The sequence below is a fragment of the Crocodylus porosus genome, unplaced genomic scaffold (genome assembly GCF_001723895.1).
Source record: "Crocodylus porosus isolate Cpor-Errol unplaced genomic scaffold, CroPor_comp1, whole genome shotgun sequence".
NCBI lineage: Eukaryota > Metazoa > Chordata > Crocodylia > Crocodylidae > Crocodylus > Crocodylus porosus.
The window spans coordinates 32,787,535-32,808,945 of NW_017728907.1; the positions used below are offsets into that span (position 1 = coordinate 32,787,535).

Here is a 21,411-nt window from a genome sequence, read left to right on the forward strand (position 1 = left end):
TATCTGCGAAGCACAATAACGCGAAGCGCAATAAAACGAGGTATGCCTGTATTTGATTTGTAATAAGTCACAAAGGCCCCAATAAGGATTGCAACCTCATTGGGTCGGACCACGGGTTCTCAAACCGTGTGTTGCGGGCAACTTAAAAGGGAGGCGCAAACTTAACCCAAGGGGTACGCACAGTGGCGTGGGAAGCGGCATGCAGTGGTGGCATGGAAGGGTGGATGGCAGTGGCAGCTGCTGAGCGTGAACTCCCCGTCCCCTGCCACAATTGGGATCCGCCATCTAGCACTTGGGATCATGGTATCACAAAGTTTGAGAACCCCTGGGTTAGACACTACATAAATACATACAGACAACTGTCCCTGCATACAAGAGCTTACCAACCAATCTACTAAAAAACACAAAACTGAGTAACAAGGAAGAAAAGGAAAACATATGGGTAGTAGAAAAAAAGAGGACATAAGAAGAGTGTAACAGGGGACTAGCCCCTGTTACAAAGAGTACAGAAAGAAGACCAGAAAGTAGGCCTGGTCTCTTTAAGATCAGGACCTTTTGGACCAACAAGGGCCAGATGCACATGACTGGGGGGGGAGCAGCTTGGAAGGATAAAAGCTCACCCTGCAGAGGGGTTGGGGTAGTGGGGCCTTGACCAAGAAAAAGGCCAGATTGCCAGCCAGGAGGACAGCAGACCCAGCCAAACCCTGTAAGTAGCCCCAAAAGGGGGAGAAGTTTCATTGAAGTTTTCTTTTTTTGTTGATTTGGTAAACTATCGGTTCATGGGCTAGAGCCCCGAGGAGGGGAAGAAGTTTATGTTGAATATTTTTTCTTTTGTTTGACAGACATCCAGTGGACTAGGAGTGGCTGTAAGGGGAGATGCGTAACTGCAGGATAGGGTGTCCCAACACCGCCTAACTTACTTCCCAGGAGGAAGCAGGGGGAGCTGCTGCTGACAGCTTGAGGGCCTGCGGCAGTGATGCAAGACTAAGTAAGGTGGCGCCAAAGTCCAGAGTCTTGGGTTCTAACCCCAGAGGGCTGGAAACCCTGGATTAGCCAAGAGCCTGAAACTCTGAACTGAGAGGCATAGATTTAGGAACCAGACTGCAAGACAGAAGGAAACTGGAAGAGGCAACGATCTAATCAGAAAACCCAGGACAATACCCAATACTAGGAACCCCACCAGGCAGTGAGACACAACCTCAAGCCCTCCCCCCACCCTTCCACTTTGAGCAGCTGTAAGACTTCCCGTATTAATGCTTTTCCCAACAAGGGGTGGCAGATGAGCAGGACAGGGAAGACTCTGAGTAGGGCAGGGAGGCAGGACAGGCTGCAACAGGTGGAGGGATCCCCTTCCCCCTGCCACAAAGTGAAAAAGGTCACTTTTGGGTAGAGTTGCTCTGGCTTCAAATAATCAGCAAACGTGAAGTAAGTAAATAATGAGCTAAACCTAAACTAAAACACCTAGGCATAGTTATTGTCTGATATTTATATACTGTTCTATAATAGGTATCACAACATAAATGGCCCGTAGGAGGAATTTAAGTAGTTGATAATGATTTTATTGGCTGCCTCTCCAAGATGGTACAACATGCAAGCAGAATAAAGTATGGAGGTGTTTTAAGTAGACAGACAACTGCTGAATTTAGCATAAACTAGCAGAGAAAGGGAACAAGAGTGGATAGATACTGGAACAAACAGCTGAAGACTGTGAAACTGATTACACATAGTTTAAGATGTGATCTGATGGGAAAGAGACAACCAGCAAATGGATTCAATGGTAGCAAACAGGTATATTACACAAGCAGAATTACAGAACCAGGAAAAGAGCTATAGCAGCAGGGCTGGGGTTTTTTTTAATGAACTCAAAAGAAGCAAAAGGGCAAGAGGTTCAACCAACCAGCATGGGAAATGACAGCTGACTAAAGAGCTTCAGGAGAAGTTGTTTAATATTACACTTTGTATGCATTCCCCAGTGCATTTCTGCTATGAGCAAGAAAGGCCCACTGCTTTCACCCTTTTCCTCACAGCCATGTAGCTTATTCTTTTTGATGAATATACAGTAAAAGCTGTGTTATCCGGCACTTTACCATCTGGAACACTTTATTAACTGGCATCTATCCCACCATGGCAATTCCCGTTTCACCACCATGAGCTGAGTCCCCACAGCCCAGGCAAAGCAGCCTGCACATGGCCCCCCTCCCTGTCCCCTGGCCCACTGATGCCAGGGGGTGAAAAACCTGGCAAACCAGATGTGGCAGGAAGGGCATCAGCCTGAACAGGCAAAGACAACTCCAACCCACCAGGCTGGAGATAAACATAACTCTCAGATAACCAGTATACTTGATTAACTGGCACCCCCCATTTCCCCTGGATGCCGGATAACAGAGCTTTTACTATACAATCTATCTTCCTGAATAGAATATGACAGGGGTATCAAACTCACACAGTCCTCTGGGCTGGATCTGGATCCAGATCATGGAGCTCCTCACAGTCTGGATCCAGATAATGGTGCTTCTTGTGGTCCCAGATCCAGATCCACAACTGGCAGTAGGGCAAGTGGTGTCAGGGAGCCATGAGGGTTAATGCAGTCATTGTTCAGTCCTCATTACCACATACGTTCCCAGTGGAGCTCTGTACATCAGATTCGGCGGCAGGCCCCAACCCTGAATTCCCAGTCCCCTCTCAGAGCCCCACAGGCCAAACAGCATAGCTCTGATTAATAGATCCAGCTCAGAGGTCATGTATTTGATACCCCTGGAATACAAGATGCATGCTTTTTTCCTGCCACAAAATTGACATTTTACTCGGTTAATTAACAAAATAATGGGCAGCTATACTTCAGTATACAGCTATACTTCATCTGGGTCCAACCACCACAGGAACCCAAGACTGCTCCAAAATCGGCCCTCTCCCATTAGCGAAGCTATCATTCTTTTGCCCAGAGGCACTATTGCAAGTCTGTATAATATGTAGTAAAAATCATTTCAGTTACAGTAGCAAATCACTCACTCACTGAAGTAAAGATTAGGCTGTTAGGACATATTAGAAATTCAGAGTTAAAATTCCTAGAATCCAAGTGATTTTGGTGCACGTGCTCCAAAACAGCTGGTAGTGGGGTTCCCTCAAAGTCCTTTCACCAATGTAGTTCTGGCTGAAGGACAGAATGAACAGAAACAAAGCAACCAGCACTTCTGAACCATCATGACAATATTCCTTACAATGTTTACAGTTTAAAAAGTTAGCATTTATGATATTCAGATCTTACCAGTTTACGAAAGGTTTTATGAATGGTCTGTTTTTCTCTTACATTGCCATTATAAAAAGCAATTTCTTCACTATAAGATAAAAAAAACATATATTAAATTTCTTTACCCAAACATTCCACAAGACAAAGGCTTAGCTATAAAAATGAAGTTTTAGAAAACAGCTGCATTTAAATTAACTTGTGAACAAGGAGGAGTTTAATATTAACCACAAGAAAACAGTAAGACATAGTTTGTCTTTTAAAATGGGCAATGAAATGGAATTTTCCCACTAGCTGGTGGTCTGCAAAATTATGTAAACCTTGGTTTCAAAATTAATGAGTTCTGCTAGATTTTTACAATTTACTCGAATAGTTTTCTTCCATCTGCTTTGTAGGACAATGATACTGCTTACAAAAAAAATCCTATTTACAGCTATTCTCCAAACAAATCCATACCTATTTGTGATAAGACGTGAGTTGACATATCTGTACTCCCCTTCATATTTTTGTTCAATAATGGTCATCTTACCAATGGGTCTCCTCAGACGTGTGAGGAAAAACCCTGAAACAATCAAGTAGGCCATCATGGTTGCTGGACCCTATAAACAGTAAATAAATAAATAAAAATAAGGACCCTACAATCAAAGGGTCTCAAATATTCCAGCTTTTACATACCAAATGAACTATGCCCATCAGAGGCTCCTTTAATTCTTCCATTCCTCCCCACAAGCTGCCCTTGAGCACTCTTCTAATCCCTTCTGTTTCAGCAACTCACTCAATTCCCTGTCATGCTAAGGATTCTGTTTCCCACTAACCTCCTTCAATTTTCTACCTGCCTCATATCCACCCTCCTATTCCTGCTTTCCTCATCACCGCCATTTCCTCCCATCATTCCTCTCCAAACACTGCTATGCTCCCTTCCCCTCCACCAAGTCCCTAGTGATTCCACCCTCCAACCTCTCTTGATTTCTCCCTTCTCACCTGTCCATTCTCTAGGTCATTATTTCACCCATAACATTCTCAGTCTTTATTCCCTGCCTGCCACAAACAACTTTTACTGTTAAAACAGATTTGAAATTTCAGATTTAAACCACTTAGCACCATTACAAAATACCCCTAAAAAGGCACTTTCATTGTTCACATTTAGTAAAAAGTACAGCAAACAGCGTTAGCCATTAAGGAAGCAACACTTGACAGCAATTGCACAGTGGAATGCAAGACTTATCCTTCTTAGTTATTATATGGGTAGAAAAACAATAGTTGTATCTCAGATTCAAACTATTTAACGGTAATCTTGAGAACGTGAAATAAATACATGAGAGCTTGTATTCATTCTTTTAAATGTTTTAAGAAATCTAAGATGTCACTTCACTTGTATCCTTATTATAAAATGTCCTAAACCCTACCTAAGAAATAGCTCAGCTCTCCTTTGTTGGAGTAATTTGCATAGAAATAGGAAACACATTTTTGCTGAATGTAGGCTCCCTTGATACAAGACCTTGATCCAGCTAGAAAGAGTACTACATTAAAATGGGACTTGTGTAACCACTGAAAGGAAACAAAGAACTTGTTTGTCTTTCTAGAAGTCAGCTATCCGCTTAAATGTGATCAGAGAATTTGGAGACTGTCTATTTTATTTTGACACAAAACAGAAACCTTTAATAACATTTCAGAATTAGCATGAAAGCAAAACAGATTATATCTTTTCTTTCTTTTCAAATAATGAGTGATCCTAAGATTAGTAATTCAATACACAAAGGGACAGAATAGCTAAAAAAAATTAGTGTTTGCTTACTTACATGTAAATAAACAGCATAAAACCAGTTAATTTACCTGAGCTCCAATTGCACTTGTTAGCTTGAAGATATACAAAACTATATCCAAAAATGGCTGTAACCAAAACGGGACAGTATTAGAATACAGAGAAAAAACATGTATGTAAAAATCCATAAGAAACAGATACTTCTGCATATTAAAATTGGCACGTGCTACAATTAACATGCTACAAAACAAGGGCTCAGATAAATTAGAATCCAGAAACAAAAGCAATATCCTAATCTGCCTTACAGTTCAGCTTGATATATGGTCAAAAGAATAGTGACATCACATAAGCTTAATACTCATTTTCAAGCCATCTGTAAAGTATATAAACATTTTGTTAAGATTATTATATGGCATCTTTTGCCTCAACTGCTGAGCAGAAGTGGGCAAAATCCCATTCTTACAAAAATGATCCTTCAGCATACGGTGCATTGGATGAAAGAAATGGCACACAGATAGCTATGCATTTGGCATAAAGAATACCCTACCTGAAGGACAGGATAGATATCTTACAAAAGACTGTTGTAATACTAATGGATTGCCATTCATCATGGGCGACATTTTCTAAGTCCAAACATCCTAAGCTCAGGTTCTATTGCCAGCTACTATATACTAGGCAAGCTGTAGTTCTGAAAACCCTGCCTTTAGGCAATACAGATCATATACTAAGAACTTTAGTGAGATACATCTGCTAATATATTTAGGCTCTAGGAATTAAGTGTGCCTGTCTGCTTGCATAAGTTTATAAGGGTATCCCTTGCACATTCAATACGTTACAAAAAAAAATTAACTCACCATTCATGAATTATTGTAAAGATGCTTAAGAGTGGTCAAACAATTACTACACGTGATAGAAGCCAAAGTGAAAGGGGTTTTGCTATTAATACACATATAATTTTTGCTAACTTCCAGAATGTAAAAATAGGATAGCCTTCTTTTAATGACCCATAAGTGTCAGACCTGTGAAAAAAAGGTCTTAAGAAGTCAGTATTCTAGAACAGTGTTTTTAACCTTTTTTTCATTTGCGGGCCCCTAAAAAATTGTGACTAGAGGTGTGGGCCCCTCTGAATTGTAACTGCAGGTATCACAGAGTTTTGATAGATCATAGTCATCTTTTGCAGACTCCTTAAACAGTCTGTGGATTCCCAGGGATCTGCAGACCAGAGGTTGAAAACCACTATTCTAGAAGGTCACCTACCTAATCTTACTAAGCAGAGGGAAGGAAAGGGGGAACAGCTCATTTCTTGTAAATGCATACAATGAGTGCAGTAAATTAGATCATTGTTACATGTTATTGATGTTTTCCCCCACCTCTGGTTTGAAGGTTCATACCAGGAGAGGTATGAACTGGAACTTAAGAAGTACTGCACATTAGCAGTGTACGTAATAAACATTCTAAATTCAATACAAAATTCTCTCGACTTATTCCCAGATTACTATAACTATCCTAGAATCAATGCAGTTAACTGCACTGTAGTGTACACGCTTACATTTTAAGAAAATAGTCAACTGAATGACTGTTTCCTTTTCATTGTCAGGTTAGGATTTTTTAAAAATATATTATTTCTAGCCTCATTATTAATATAACGTATAAAACAATGTCAAGTATTTTAGGAGTTTTGTTTATTTTGCCTGCTTCACTCAGCTTGGTAAATGAGAAAAGGTTGATAACCGCTGTTCTAGAACATTTAAGTGCAAAAGTAAGTGATAATAGGCAGAGGTGGTGTTCATCTTTATATGACTTCTTGCATATAATTAAACAAAAATGAAATGTTACCAGTTTCTAATATGTGGGTTACAAATACTACAAGGAAATGTTCTATACATTTTTGTTAAAGAAAAGTGTTTGTAAAAACACTTACGATGATGTTAGAATTTGAAAAATACATTAACCTTCTACAGCTAGGTCTGAACTAGATGACACCATTGGAGAATCATAAGTACTGTGTTTATTCACTACAAATCCACCACTGCCTGAACAAACAGTTCTATAGAATGTATATAGAAGTACATTTCAGAAACCTATTTTTTCAAGACTTAATTTTTTTAATAAGAGCTATAACAATGTCAGATAAGTCTACAGAACAAGAGCTCCTATGTCACCTCCACAGCTAATTTGTTGAATAGCAAGTCACCCTAGTAACTATTTGAAGGCTGCTTGCCCACTAATACAAAGAAAAACTATTAATATGCCTACAGGATATTAATTAAACCATTAATATGCCTACACTGTTATTCCTCTACTCCACAGCCAGACATCATACTTGAAACACTTAGGTATAAAGAGGAAAACACCTTATTTACCTTATTCTGATCAGATTATATGTATACATAAAGTCCAAGAGAAACTAGCAAATTTAAAATGTGAATTTTCTTTCCCATCAGCTTATTTATAAGACCACTGTCCCTCTTATGCTTCAGCTGACACATAAAAATATCAAAAGATAACCAAAGGAAAATAAGCTACAGTTTAAAAGGACATGGAAGTATAAACAAATGGTAAAAAGAAAGCACTTCAGGAACATTATTCTGTACAAATGGTATAGCACATTAAATAAATGGTAGACTCTCTTATATACAATCTTTTTATATTCAAATGATCAGCCTGAGCTTTGACAAAATTAAACACTAAACATTTATTCAAAGCGATTTAATATTCCTCAACTACCTTAAATGTTGGCACTGTATTCAGTGATTCAGAATGAGAACTATGCATTAAAGGTTCATTAAAGGAACTCACCTTGCTAAGGTTTGAATACAGGTCCACTACACTGTTACAGAATTTTTCCACATCCTGTGTAAGTAGTTGATCTGGATTGGCTATTCTGTTGTCCAGATTTCCCATTTTGTAATATGTGTAAGCCCTAAAACAGAAACAAAGCAATGACTAAGAAAAATCTGCACTAGGGCTTTTACTTAATTAAATAATTCAAGAAGGATTTAAAAAGTAGCTGAAAGCTGAACGGCAGTTCAGAACATTATAATGCCTAATAACAACACCATTTATTGTTTAATTAGTTAAGTGCATTTCATCAGAAACTTAAAACAAATATAGCAGCCTGAGTGTTTCAAAAAATTAGAAATGAACACTTACTGCAGATATTCCTCATAGAGGTATTTGGTAAGCCTTACTCGGAAACAAAGTTTAAGTTCATTTAATCCATATTTCAGGAAGTTATTCACCAGAGAGATCTAAGAACAAATAGCAGTAAATTAATATAAACAAGCCCCTCAATTGTATTAAATGTATTGTCCAGCTTGCTTTATTACACTGGCAAAAAACTGGTTTAGCTAAACAAACCTGGTCAACTTAAATCAATCTTCACACTAAGACATAGATCAGGCAAACATGATCTCATTCAACATGGTCTCATTCAAGCCAATGACACTACGTACATACTTGAAGGCAAGCATGCGCATAAATGTTTGCAGGATCATGGACTATGATATTTAAAAGCGGTGAATCAAATCAATACATACCAGACATGCTGCAGCACTCACAGAATTTTAAATGGATTTTAATGTGTCAAGATACCTTTTTTAAAACTTTGTTCTACAATCAAACTTTTCACTCTTGCAATCAGTTCTAAAATGCATCTGGCCTCTCATGACTTCCACCTTAAAATGTTATCATCTTGTTTTGCAGGATATTTTAAAATTTAAATACATTTCTGTTAGTTTGTATAAAATGTCCCCCTTTCATGCTGGGGTTATTTGAATAACACCTGTTAATACCCCTAATACTTGTAAGCAGGCTGTGAGTAAGGAAAAGAAGAAAGTAAAGGAACAATTTTAAAATTGTAAGTTATTGAGAATATAGTTGCTTGTACAAATTTTGCCTTCAATTCTAATCATTATTTAAAAAAAATATATATATGGCATTTAACTCTCTGATCTCATGTCTCGACAGCTTACAGAGAGCTATCATAGTTGACTGACAAGAGAGACTTTAAGTAATTATTTTAACTGACAACAGACAAAGCTGGGATCCCAACAAAGTTATGTCAATTTTACTGCCTCAATGGGCAATCAAACCTGAGTTCATACACTTGGTCGTTTCTTATAGCCAGAAAATGAAACCAATTTCTAGATGTGACATGCCATAAAACAGCTCATTTTTGAGAGCTTTGAAAAACCTTACTTGGAATCTCTTTATAATTTCTAAATTCATATTTTAAATTATTTTTATCAAAGAGATGGCAACAAAAAAACACTTACAGCAGGCATTGCAGCGATGAAGTTGAACAAATATTTCTTGAAATCTTTTCTGCTGCGACCAATGATAGCACTGCAAACCACCACATGCTAAATGTTAGTTGCAAAAGAAGCAAAACTTATATATATCAGTGTATCCAAAGTTGAGGGTGAATGGGGAGGCCAGACTATGTCATGAATCACAGGGGAAAGATTGCTATGGAAACCTGTAGTACCAACTGTGGTATTAACCAAACGTGATAGTTGGTTTGGTGAAAGCCATTTACCTTCTCTTCCTTCTCCTGCTGTGACCATATCACAAATGGCTACAGAAACAACTACTGTATACAGGTTCACAGGTTGCCATCCCCAATGGCATTCAGTTGAGCCTCAGGTAGACTTCATCACTCCCCAACAGCATCATACAGATTTTGGGTAAGAGGAAGGAAGGAACAAAACCAAAAGAATAAAAAGGAAAAAAGTAAAGACAGCAAGAAAAAAATAAGAGAAGGGGCAGAAGGAGGGGTTGCCTGTCCCTCTTGGCCTGTGCATGAAAGATTTAAAGAATGGAACAGATGAGACCAAAGATAATATATTTTTAAACTATGATAGAAGCTGAGATGCGAAGAAGTAAATGGACAGAAAGCTAAAACTGGGTGAAGAGGACAGAATCATCTGTCAATCCACTGCAACAGAGTGGATCATCCACCGCAATATTTGTAGTCATTGCTCCAAGTAACCTATGACTTGAAGCAGAACTTACCAAAGACAAAATTCTTTAGACTTAAACCAAAACAGTTACTGATCCTAATTCAATAGAAGTATTCAGTAATGGTATTTTACAATTATATATGACACCTGAAAAACCTGCGTATGATATCTTTGCCAGCCAGTTTATGAAGTATCTTATCCATGTAAGTCAGGGGTGCTCAACCCTATATTATCTGGCCCATGGAGCAGGCTCAGAAATGTGATGGTGGGAAAGCAGTGTGACCACTCCCCTGCTGCCCATGTCCCAGATGCAAGAGGGGCCCGCTCCCAGCATGAGGGGCAGGGAGAGGGCAACACCACGCTCCAAGGCCCAATCCTGACATGCAGGGCTTGATCTGGCCCATGGACTAGCCCTGCTCCACTCATGAAGCCCATGAGGCCAAACAATTGGAGCACCACTGATGTAAATGAACCACAAAGCCAAAAAAATCCCACAAAAGAGACAACTCTATATCATTTCTTAATCTCTTATTCCACTAAGATATAAATGGTCCCAAACTTTTTTTTTTTTTTTAAAGAAGAGTTTTTCTTTCATAAATTTGAAAGATCAAGAATATCAAGTCCTCACTTCCCTAACTTTTCTAAGATTGAGTCCGTGGTTCAAGAATAGAAAAACCTAAATACAGTGATGGCTTAACAAAGAAAATCTGAGTTCTAAATCTTCAGGTGCGACTTCAAACACTAGAGTTCACACTACAAAACCATCTCTGTGTGGACCGCATACTCCAGTATAACAATGACTCATTTTTTTGTTTAGTTGATTTTACTTTGGACAGTGTTTAAGTTAATAGAAAAGAGTCAACTGGTCAAAAATAATCGATATTATTTTCTCCTCTGTCATCTTTAAGATAGCACTGTATTAAAACGAATCTCATCCTTCATGCTAAGGTAACTGTGGTACAGAAAGTTATTCTTTACAAAATTTCCTGATACTACAAAAATAGAATTAGAGGTACTGAGTTCATGTATATGAATGGGCAGGACAAATGAAGTAGCTCCTTGGATTCTTCAGGTAGTAGCATTTAATCCAAAAGGTATCACCATTCCCTAGCAGAGAGTTTAGAAAGGAAACTAGACAGGAAAGGTGACAAGAGGACAAATAACAAAGCAGACAATGGTGCGCCCCTACTCAAAATTTATAAAAAAGTTAAATATTTTTAGGTAAATCTTTGGAAACTATATTCAAAACCAATGTTTATTTTAGAAAGACAAAAGTATAGATTTTTATTTTGGAAGATACAGGATGCAAGAATCCACCATCACTAACCCTAGTTCATGCCACCAACAAGCACACAGGTTCCAAAGCAAAAATGAAAATTAAAAAATAGAAGCACTGGAGGTGGTTGTGCAATTTAGTTGAAGCTGTTCAAACTAAATTTATTAACAATTTGCTCCAGTACTGCACCACTTATGGAACATACAGCATATGTGAGATATTGTGCATGCTAATATTTTTCAACAACAGTTTACCAGTGGAATGGCAGCTATGAATTTAAAAAAGTATTTCTTGAATAGTGGTTTATCTCTGCTTACGATTGCACTGCAAAAAAGAGAAAATTGTATATAATTCAGCAGCTATACATATTTCTGACTATGCTGTTCGACTTACTGTATAGCTACACAGCTGAAAAGCAATAGGAAATATATTTTTCTGCAGAAGTGTAACAGAAACATTGACTTCATTCTTTGCAGACAACACTAAAGTAGTATAGTCCTCCAGCTTGCTCTCTGTAAAAATAGATTCTTTCTACATCACTGGACAAGGGGAGTTTGAAAGGAACAAATGTCCACAAAGGAACAAAAGCAGAGATCTACAGCAGGAGCTGGCAACATTTTTTGGCCAGAGTGCGAAAAACACCCACAACCTCAACTTGTAAGATGTTGATGTGCCAAGGGTAGATGGCAGGGGAACTGTGAGGGGCCTGATCCTTGCTGCAGCAGTGCAGTCCTGGCCACTTCTCTGCCATCTGCCCTGGGGCATGCGTGTACCCTTCACCAGCCATGAGCTGGGCCAGGGCTCTGTGGACCTCAGTGCAGCTTCTTGCAGCCCCTCACAGGCTCTGGCCAGGCCCCTGCTGCCCACCAGAGAGCCCAGGCTTGTAGCAGCAGGCAGCAGGAAGGCTACAAAAAGCTGTACCAGGGTTCAGAGCCCTGGCTCAGCTCATTGCTGGTGGTGGGTGTATGCATATGTCTCAGGGTGGATGGCAGAGAAGGGGCTGCGGCTGTACTGCCACAACAAGGATCAGGCCCCTTGTGGCTCCTGTATGGTCCACCTCAACATGTGTATGCCAAGCAAAACGCTTTGACATGCCAAACTCTGGTTGCCGACTCCTGATCTACAATATAACAGAAGCTTACTTCAATTTAACAAAAAAGTATATCTAGGTTCAAAATTATCAAAAACTCAGACTTAAAAAGTATGCTTTTATCCATGTAAAAAAATAATTTGGTTTTTCTTGTTAAATTATAACATAATTACTGCTATAGAGGTTCTTATGCCATTTTACATTATTTTGCTAAGGTATTTTCTTGTTAGCAGTCATCACTCTTTTTCCCCACTCTCACGATGATACTGTTGAATATAAGCAGGAAGACAACATTTAAAAATTATCAGTTACGTAATTCACAGATACCTTTCAATGACTGTTCCATTCTGAATCATCCAAATATCACAATACGTGCGCAGTATCAGCATAACAGCAATCAGTAACAAATAACCTGTCTAGTACAAAAATAAGCACATTTAAAGAATGCTCAGTAAATCACTACACATGAAGTTAAAAGTTAACCTAATAGAATTTGCTAAGAAAGAAATCTTTCACTGCTTTATAAGAGGAAATGCTTACTTTATATTGTAAATTCTAAAACATACTGCTTTCAGAAACAAAAATGATTGCTACAGATGCTATAAGAAAGTTTGCAACAAAGGTTTATTTCTTCTTTTCTCAAAACTAGGGGCTTAGTCCATTTTCTCCAGGGAAAGTCCCTGCTCTCTCAGGAGAAATCAAGAGTGTACAGAACTTTATAATTTTTCTCCCAGAGTAAAAATAGCCCCCTGGGGAGAAAAATAACTCAGGAACCCAAATGGAGTGGCTTCCCAGACAGTATGTACTTTACTGCTTCATGCTCTCCCTCCCATAGGAGGAGGGAGCGTGTGTCGGTTCCAGCCAAGCAGGCAGCAGAATACACCTCCTGTGTACTTTGGACTGGAAAAGCCCAGGGCTGAAGCAGGTGCATTCTGCTTCTGGCTTGTTCCCTGCCCGAATCACACGTCAGTACTTGGGTGCCAAGAAGCACATAAGCATGCTCCCTTGCCCAGCCACAGCTGGGCTGGAACACACAATACAGGGAAGGGGAAGTCCGGAAATGCATATGAGCTCTGTCAAAGTACCAATTTATGCATCAAATTTAGCCAGTTGAGGGGCACCTTTTTAGCCAAAGAATACCAAATATTGTCATCTATGCAAACTTGTAATGACTACTGCTTAGTATGTTAATTCAGATTTCAACTAGTTCTTTCATTCCAAACACCTCTTCACATGCTTTTGGTATGTGGAAGATTGGTGCCTAAAAAATCATGGCTAGCATGAACATGGCAAATGGCGTCTAAAGATTCCTGGGCACTGCCTACTTTGGTCTCCCACTGGGAAAACACAAGCTGACAGTCTGGCAGAGACTCTGGCTTGGTCAGCAATGGAAGCTGCATTTTTAGGGCTAATATGCAGAGGTAAGATCAAATACTGCTCGTGTAGTTGATTTGTTTCTTGTATTTCTGTCAGTGTTGAACATACAGTTAATAATTGTTATGATTTCCCTTGTTTATATAACAAACCTTTTTGCTATATCTTATAACTTACTGTCTGTGGTAAATGTGATTTCAAAGCATTTGACAATATAGGCAGGTGTCTTCTGTGGAGGAAGGGATCTGTAGTTTCTAGTACAGAGTGTGACTTTTAAGCTAGCTAAACCTCCTCTCATAGAAATTGCCAATGCCTGAGTGAGACAGGTAGAGCCGAGGGACCGTGAGCCAAGGAGCTGGCCCCGGCACATCTCAGCTTGTTCTCAATGGTCAAGCAGCAGACATCAGAGAGAGGCTTGGGGCTACAGGACACTCCTGAAGGGATGAGAGCATGCTGGAGTGCGTGTCAGTCATTCTGAAAAATGACATTGGCCGCCTTGGGAGGGTACAGACAACACAGCAGCAGATAGAGCAGGGAGCAGAAAGCAGAGCAGTTAATTGGGTGGATGAAGGGGGTAGAAGTGTTGCTCAGGGAGAGTGTGGGGCTAATTTGTAGCACATCTACCAAAGTGGTTGGCCGTTACTGGTTTAGGTCAACCACAATTTGCTAGGCTTGAAGCAGGAATTAAGGAAAGTTACAAAGAAGGCTAGACTATATTAATATTTAATTTGTATATTATCTAATTATGAACTTGCATCTGAATTTAATCCAACCATTAATTTTTAATGTCTCTAGTGGTACATGCTATTTTTCTAACCTGGGTAACAGTGTACAATCCAGTAGAAGCGTGAGAACAATCAACATGCTTATGTTCTCAAAGTTTTGATTACAACAGAAAGCAACATAACTAAGAAGCATAACCTTCCTTAATTTTTATTTTCTGCAAAGCAATGCTTACCTCTTTACAAAATGTTCTAGGGACCATTATTTTCACAATTCGACATATTCGCTTAACAAAGACTTTGTCCACCACTGCACGTTCTCTCTTTCCTTCTTTCTGTATAGCATAAGATCACACAGTACAAAAAAAAAATTATTTTGCATTAAATTACTGAAACATACATCTTAAAATGTCAGCTCTATATTTAGCTACGTTGTTATTTCCAATTAAAGAATCAAAGCTGCTAATGCAACATTAATAAAATGAAATTGAAAAATAATATAAGCCTTAAATATGCTACTTCAAAATTGCTCAATCTGATCATTATGTCCTGGATCAAACAGTATCTTTTTAAATACATAACCTATCTAGTCATGGAGCACAACAGGTTTAAATCCACAGCCTGGGTCTCTCAGCTGGAACCAATTTTTTTGCCCTGTACTGTTTAGCAAACTGCTGCACCTGTCCTACTATGCTTCCCTAAAGAAAAATAGCCAACTATTGTGGCAGTGAAAAATACTTGTTCCCTTGCACAGGCAGTTTTCAGCCTTTTTTCATTTGTGGACCCCTAAAAATTTAAAATGGAGGTGCAGACCCCTTTGGACATTTCAAATAGAGATGCAAACCCCTTGAATTGTAAGTGTGGGTAATCACATACTTTTGATCGATCATAGTCATCTTTCATGGACCCCATACATATAGTCTGTGGGTTTCCAGGGTCTGTGGGCTACAGGTTGAAAACCACTGCCTTTTCCCTACTCAGTTTAGAAACACCGCTTTTTATGTGCTCAAGTCTTTATCTGGGGTAATTCAAACTTTCTTACAGCAACTACTCTATCATTTGCCAGATTAGCTAGGTGGTAAAGAGATCTAGATCAAACAATTTATTGAAAATGAGAGCCTAGGAAGAAGTGGCAACATATCCAACTTAAGCATGCCATTTCCCATCAAATTGGTCTTGATGCATCTTCAACTCCAGACACATCTAAACTGCTCTCATTTCTTCACAAGTTACCCCAATTACCAAGGTCCATAGCAATGGTAAAATCCACATTTGTCCAAGAAATCTCAATTAAATACAGATTCCTTAAAGATAGGAGAGGGAGAACTTAGGCCAGTCAATGGAAATAAGTTCTAGCTAGCCCTCTCCATCTTCTTGAATGAATTCCTCAGAACTGATCCAGAGAATTATATGGTGTATGCACTGGACCCTCTTCTGGTCACCTGGAAAATAATTCATGCACTTGACAGAGCATAACAGGAAACTGTTGTTATAGATTAAGCTCATGTGAGATATTCAGGAAAGACTGATTAAAACAACATGGAATGGTAAGTGTTTATCCAGGAAGGAATTAATTTTCACCTTGCTTAAAACATTTTTTTAAATCTAAAAATAGTTTAATCTATATGTATATGTTAAAATAAACTCAATTGAGTGCAGTTACATTGAGGTCCCATTTCTGCAAACATATGAAATGTCCCACTGACTACCATGGCACTGCTGTGGTGCATAAATTAAAGGTGAACTGCAAGTTATTTTTAAATACTGGGAATGTGCTTTTTTTTTAATCTATAAAGAGGTTCTAAGTTTTGGGGGGTTTCAGAACATAGTTATGGTGAGCTCTCACATTAACTGAAAGGAGATTTTAAAACACAGACAGTCTCCCAAAGTGCTGGCCACTGAAATTAAATAAGTTAACAAGAAACCCATAAGAAAGCTTAATTAAGTACCCCTTCCATTGACTTAGTAATGTCAACGTCACTAATTCTTCACTCCTGGGCCAAAATGGACATGAACTGCTTACAAGAAAGAAGTAAGACAGAAATCTGAGGTCACCTTAATACATCATAAATCTGTGTAGGTATGACAGTTACTTAATGTAGGCACTCTTGAAAAAGCTTCTCAATTTATATTTTCATGTATTTGTATTATCATAACTCATAGAGGCCACGATCTTCTACAAGCACTTACTGTGCAAGATGTTGTATTGTACTTTATAATTCCTGTTTTGCCGTATTTGATGTCTGCATGTGTAATGTTAATTTTATTAGATACATTTTATTTAAAAAACAAAACAAAACAGGAGATTATGCTTTTCCAAAGGCTTTGGTTAAAAAACAAGTTTTAAACAAAGAAGGCAAACAAATATTGATTTCTACTTATAATGAGGGAAAATGCATTGTTCCAGGAAATCCTTCTGATGAGGAAAAATGCATTATTTCATAAACTCATGTCAATATATAAAGTTTACAAGCAAATGCTGACCAACCTTGTATGCTAGTTTATGTCTGTAAAGCAGTTTTGAGTAGCAAGTGTACTGTAAGAAGCACTATCGTTTTACAGTCTGACTTAAGCAATTAAGCCAGATTCTTTTCTTGGTTACTCAGATGTGAATTTGGAGTAACATCACTAAAACCAATATAGTTACACTAGAATTACATGAACAAAATCAAGAACAAGATTTAAACACTAATAGTATGGATAAACAACGTGATTGCTACAGTACAATACACCTTCGATTTCATTCTATAGTAAATTTATTCTGTAGGGGGAGATCGAGGGTGGGAGACCAGGGAGACATGCAGCACACTGGTGCTTTCTCTGGCTGTGTTGTACATGTGCAGTGAACTCTGAGCTCACCAGCCGATCAGTGCAGGTCCTACCGGAGTTCCACATGCAAAGGGAGCTCAGAGGTCACTAACTGGACACTGATGACGCTGCCACAGTGAGGTCAAAGCTCTGGCAGGACCTGGATGGACCAGCCAGTGAGCTCAGAGAACTTGCTGTGCATGCACTTCACAGCTGAAGTGAGTATGGTTGCATTCATCTCCCCATTCGCAATCCTGGATCCAGCCACATTCTACAGTAAAGAGCAGACAACCAGTTCTCCCAAGCTAACTGCCCACAGCAGATACCATTACCATGCCTGTTTGTAGCATATGCTGGTGGTCCCTGGAATACATATGCAGTGATCACACCCTTTTATTAAATGGGCAGACATTTGGAATCTTGTCCTTTCTCTAATTATTAAATAAAGCATGGAAATTTAATGAATGATAACATTTTTAAGCAGTGGCTAGAAAGTCAAGTTTCACTTTTATAAATGCGATGGTTTTGCTAGTTCCTAAGGGATAATGTATTTCTTCTGGACAGACAAAACATAAGTATCCAATAAAAGATGCAATCTAAAATGTAAGTCTTTCCAGGCACTTTTTAGATCAAACAGAAAACAAACAAACACAAGGCCATTTTTCCCTTTGCAAAAATCAACCTCAGGAACTTAAAAATACTAAAGTCTGATAGTTTCAAAATGTAACCATTTTATGAAGTTAACATGACTCTTTGTATCTTTTTTCCCAAAAGGATGTATTGCTTTAAAAAAATAGCAGTCTGATAATCAAGGTGTAGAAACCAATAAGCACAACACTATCCATTTTTGTAACATTAGTTCTATAGCTAACCACACCCCAGACAGTTCAATTTTGATAATACGAGGAATAATTATAACATTTAGATTTATTTAAACTAATTTTAAAAATTCAGGGAAAAGGGATTACCTCATTATTCTGTAATGCTTGCTTTCCACTTTTCTTACTGCAGAGAAAAAATAAAGACTATTACTTTCCATTAGAGCACTGGTGCTCAACCTTTTGACCTCATGCACCAGATGAGGCATGGAGCTGGTCCACTGGCCGGATCAGGCCCTGTGCAACCTCAGCCAGCCCCCTGTATGCCTGGATCAGGCCTTGAGCTAGCCCCACATTCCAAGATCGGGTCCTGAAATGCTCTACATGCCCAATCTAGCATGCAGGGACATGCTATGAGGCCCATGGGGCTCCCCACAGGTGAACAAATTTGGCAGCAGAGATTTGACTTCCCTACTGCCAAATTTTTGGATCCATGGGGTGCTGCCGTGTAGGCTGGATACCTTGGCTTCAGAGGCTAGATCTGGTCTGCAGGCTGGGGGTAGAGCACCCTTGCATTAGAGTTGTTCCTGGCGCTTAAAGTAGGTCTCAAACAGAGCAAATTCCTGAAAAGACTTCTCAGGAAAAATACCATCTACATACTACAGTGTAATCAGAACAAAGCATTTCAAGGATTCTGAGCGCTGATGAGTTTGTGTGTCCATACTAAATCCATTTAAGAGTTTCTGGTCATTTTATTTATATTTATACACTTTGTAGAGCTAAAGAAAGAAATCAGAAGACTAGCTTCATAGGATAATCTTTTAATTACTGTGTTTCTATGTTACACAAGTCTGATTAGGACCAACTTTTCTTTGAAACAAGTTCTTGACTTTTGCACGATTATAAGCATATCATGCCTGAATGACATAATTACCAAAGCCGTTGATTTAGTCTATCTACTGGTGTAGATTCCATGTGCTGCCTCTATAATATGACCTGTAAAAATGCAGATCGCTGGAATAACATAGCAGCAACAATAAAGGAAATGTTTTTTTTTTAAATTAGGCTTTTGGATAAAAATCCAAAAATTATATCCACTGCTATTTTAACTAGCGAAAACATTCTATGAAAGATCAAGGATATTCGACTTACAATAGAAAGCTAAGCCACAGTTCTGTTTGTTGGAAACTTACTTCTATGGGCTGACTGCTATTGAGCTTTTTCCCTGTGTTAAAGGAGTCTCATTTCTTCACCTTGGTACCTACTGGCATTAATCCAGACTCTATTATCTTATTGTAAAACTTTCTATGGGAACCATGGTTACATGCCCAATTAATTCAAAAGCAAAATAATGCCCTCAAAACCAATTAGCAAGACTTGTGGTTGTGAGCAACACTACACAATGTTGTGACCAAATACATTTGACTTCAGAAAGTGATTTGGTTCTCCACTACTCCAAGCCTCTCTGTTATATACCATCAAAAGAGTCACATAGTTATCACATACTCAGAGTGCTGTGTGTTAATCTGACTTTTAAAATGAAAATAGTTTTTCAAAATAAGTTTAATTTAAGAAGGTAGTAGAGGCAGCAGGGGAGCTAGGCTACACCAGAAATTCTGGACTCCTCTCCTATTCAGGCTGTGTTGCTTTGGAGCATATCAGGCATTACCCCAACTCCAACTCACATTCACATATGCAAGTCTCTAGCTCAAGTTAAATGGTACTTAAATTTGAGTAACAATTCCATCAGCCCAGTGGCTGGAAGCTCAAGTGCTGCTGATGTTGGAGTTAGTAATACCTAGGGACCTACCACATACAGACTGCCACATCAGGAGGAGGAGTTGGACAGGGAATTCTCCAGACAGCTCTCGAGGCTGTACAGTCAAGGGACGTGGTTATCATGGGTGACCTAAAGTACCCAGACATCTGCTGGAAGGAGCAGTCAGCTAGATCCAACTGTTCCCATAGGTTCTTAACCTGCATACAGGACCTCCACCTAACACGGGAGATATACAGTCCCGCTAAGGGAAATGCCTTTCTGGACTTGGTCCTGGCTACAGGGGATGATTTGGTGTGGGGATCTACTGACACAAGGTAACCTAGGGAACAGTGACCATGATTTGATTGAATTCACTATCCAGCATAGGATCAAAAAAATAACCAGTAGGAAAGAATTGCTAGACTTCAGAAAGGCTAACTTCAGTGTGCTCAGGAGATTAGTTAGCAAGGCACTGATGAACAGGAGTATTGGTGAGATGGGAGGAAGGGGAGAGGAGGGGAGCAGGGTAAAGCCTGCTAAAAGTCCCTGGGAGGGGAGAGAGAGTGCCCCTGCCCACAAAAGCCCAGCTCCAGATCCTGCAACTGGAGGCAGGGGCGCAGAGCAGCACCCGGCTGGGCTGTGGGCACCGGAGGGAACATGGTCTGGGCCGCTCCAGCACAAGTGAGTGGAGCTTAGCTTCATGAAGAGTGCCAGGGCTCTGGCTCCAGATCCAGTGGCCAGGAGATGAAGCCAGAGCCTTGGGCACTGGGGTAGGAGCCACCCAGCTGAAACTGCTTGCCCAGCATGGTCATCAAAATGGCAGCCCTTGCAATTGGCTGCTAGGGCCTGTGAATTTGGTGGGTCCCCAGTAATACTATAGGGATACAGTTATGGGCTACAGTTCAAATTAGCACAACCCCTAGCTGGTAGCCCAACCTCATTGCTAATGTAATCTCTGTGTGCTACTAATCGTTCCAGATGATCTCCACCCTAGAGTACTAAAGGAACTGGCTGAGGTCATTGCAGGACCCCTGGCATGGCTTTACGAGCACTCATGGTGCTCTGGTGTGGTGCCAGAGGACTGGAAGAGGGCCAACGTGGTTCCATCTTCAAAAAGTAGAAGAAGGAGGACCCAGGAAACTATAGGCCAGTTAGTCTTACCTCAATCCTGGGCAAGCTTTTTGAGAAAATTATTCTGGCACATATCCACGAGGGGCCAGAAGGGGAGGCCATGCTTAGGGACAACCAACATGGGTTCATTAGTGGCAGGTCCTGTCAGACCAACCTGGTGGCCTTCCATGATCAGATCACCAAATCATTAGATGCAGGGGTAGCAGTGGACATAAGTCTTCCTGGACTTTCGGAGGGCCTTCGACACTGTCTCTCACCCCGTTCTCATTAAGAAACTGGGGGACTATGGTGTCGCCAACTGGCTGGAGGGCCGCACCCAGATAGTGGTGGTGGATGGGTCATTTTTGGCCTGGAGGGATGTGGGCAGTGGGGTTCCGCAGGGCTCGGTCCTCAGGCCCGCACTGTTCAACATCTTCATCAGTGACTTGGACGAAGGGGTAAAAATCACCCTGTTCAAATTTGC

The 21,411-nt window shown here is 39.7% G+C and overlaps 1 protein-coding gene across 2 annotated transcripts in view; it reads right to left on the reverse strand.

Annotated features, from left to right (window-relative positions):
- Window positions 1-21,411, reverse strand: part of ABCD3 (ATP binding cassette subfamily D member 3) — a 54,502-nt gene that overhangs the window by 12,304 nt on the left and 20,787 nt on the right. For both annotated transcript variants that reach the window (XM_019531071.1, XM_019531070.1), the window contains exons 2-10: window positions 18,209-18,245; window positions 14,669-14,767; window positions 12,664-12,752; window positions 9,284-9,353; window positions 8,160-8,257; window positions 7,806-7,929; window positions 5,078-5,134; window positions 3,701-3,843; window positions 3,266-3,335 (exon numbers count right to left, since the gene is read on the reverse strand). In XM_019531071.1, the coding sequence (XP_019386616.1) occupies window positions 3,266-3,335; window positions 3,701-3,843; window positions 5,078-5,134; window positions 7,806-7,929; window positions 8,160-8,257; window positions 9,284-9,353; window positions 12,664-12,752; window positions 14,669-14,767; window positions 18,209-18,245 (787 nt within the window). The remainder of the gene's footprint in view (window positions 1-3,265; window positions 3,336-3,700; window positions 3,844-5,077; window positions 5,135-7,805; window positions 7,930-8,159; window positions 8,258-9,283; window positions 9,354-12,663; window positions 12,753-14,668; window positions 14,768-18,208; window positions 18,246-21,411) is intronic.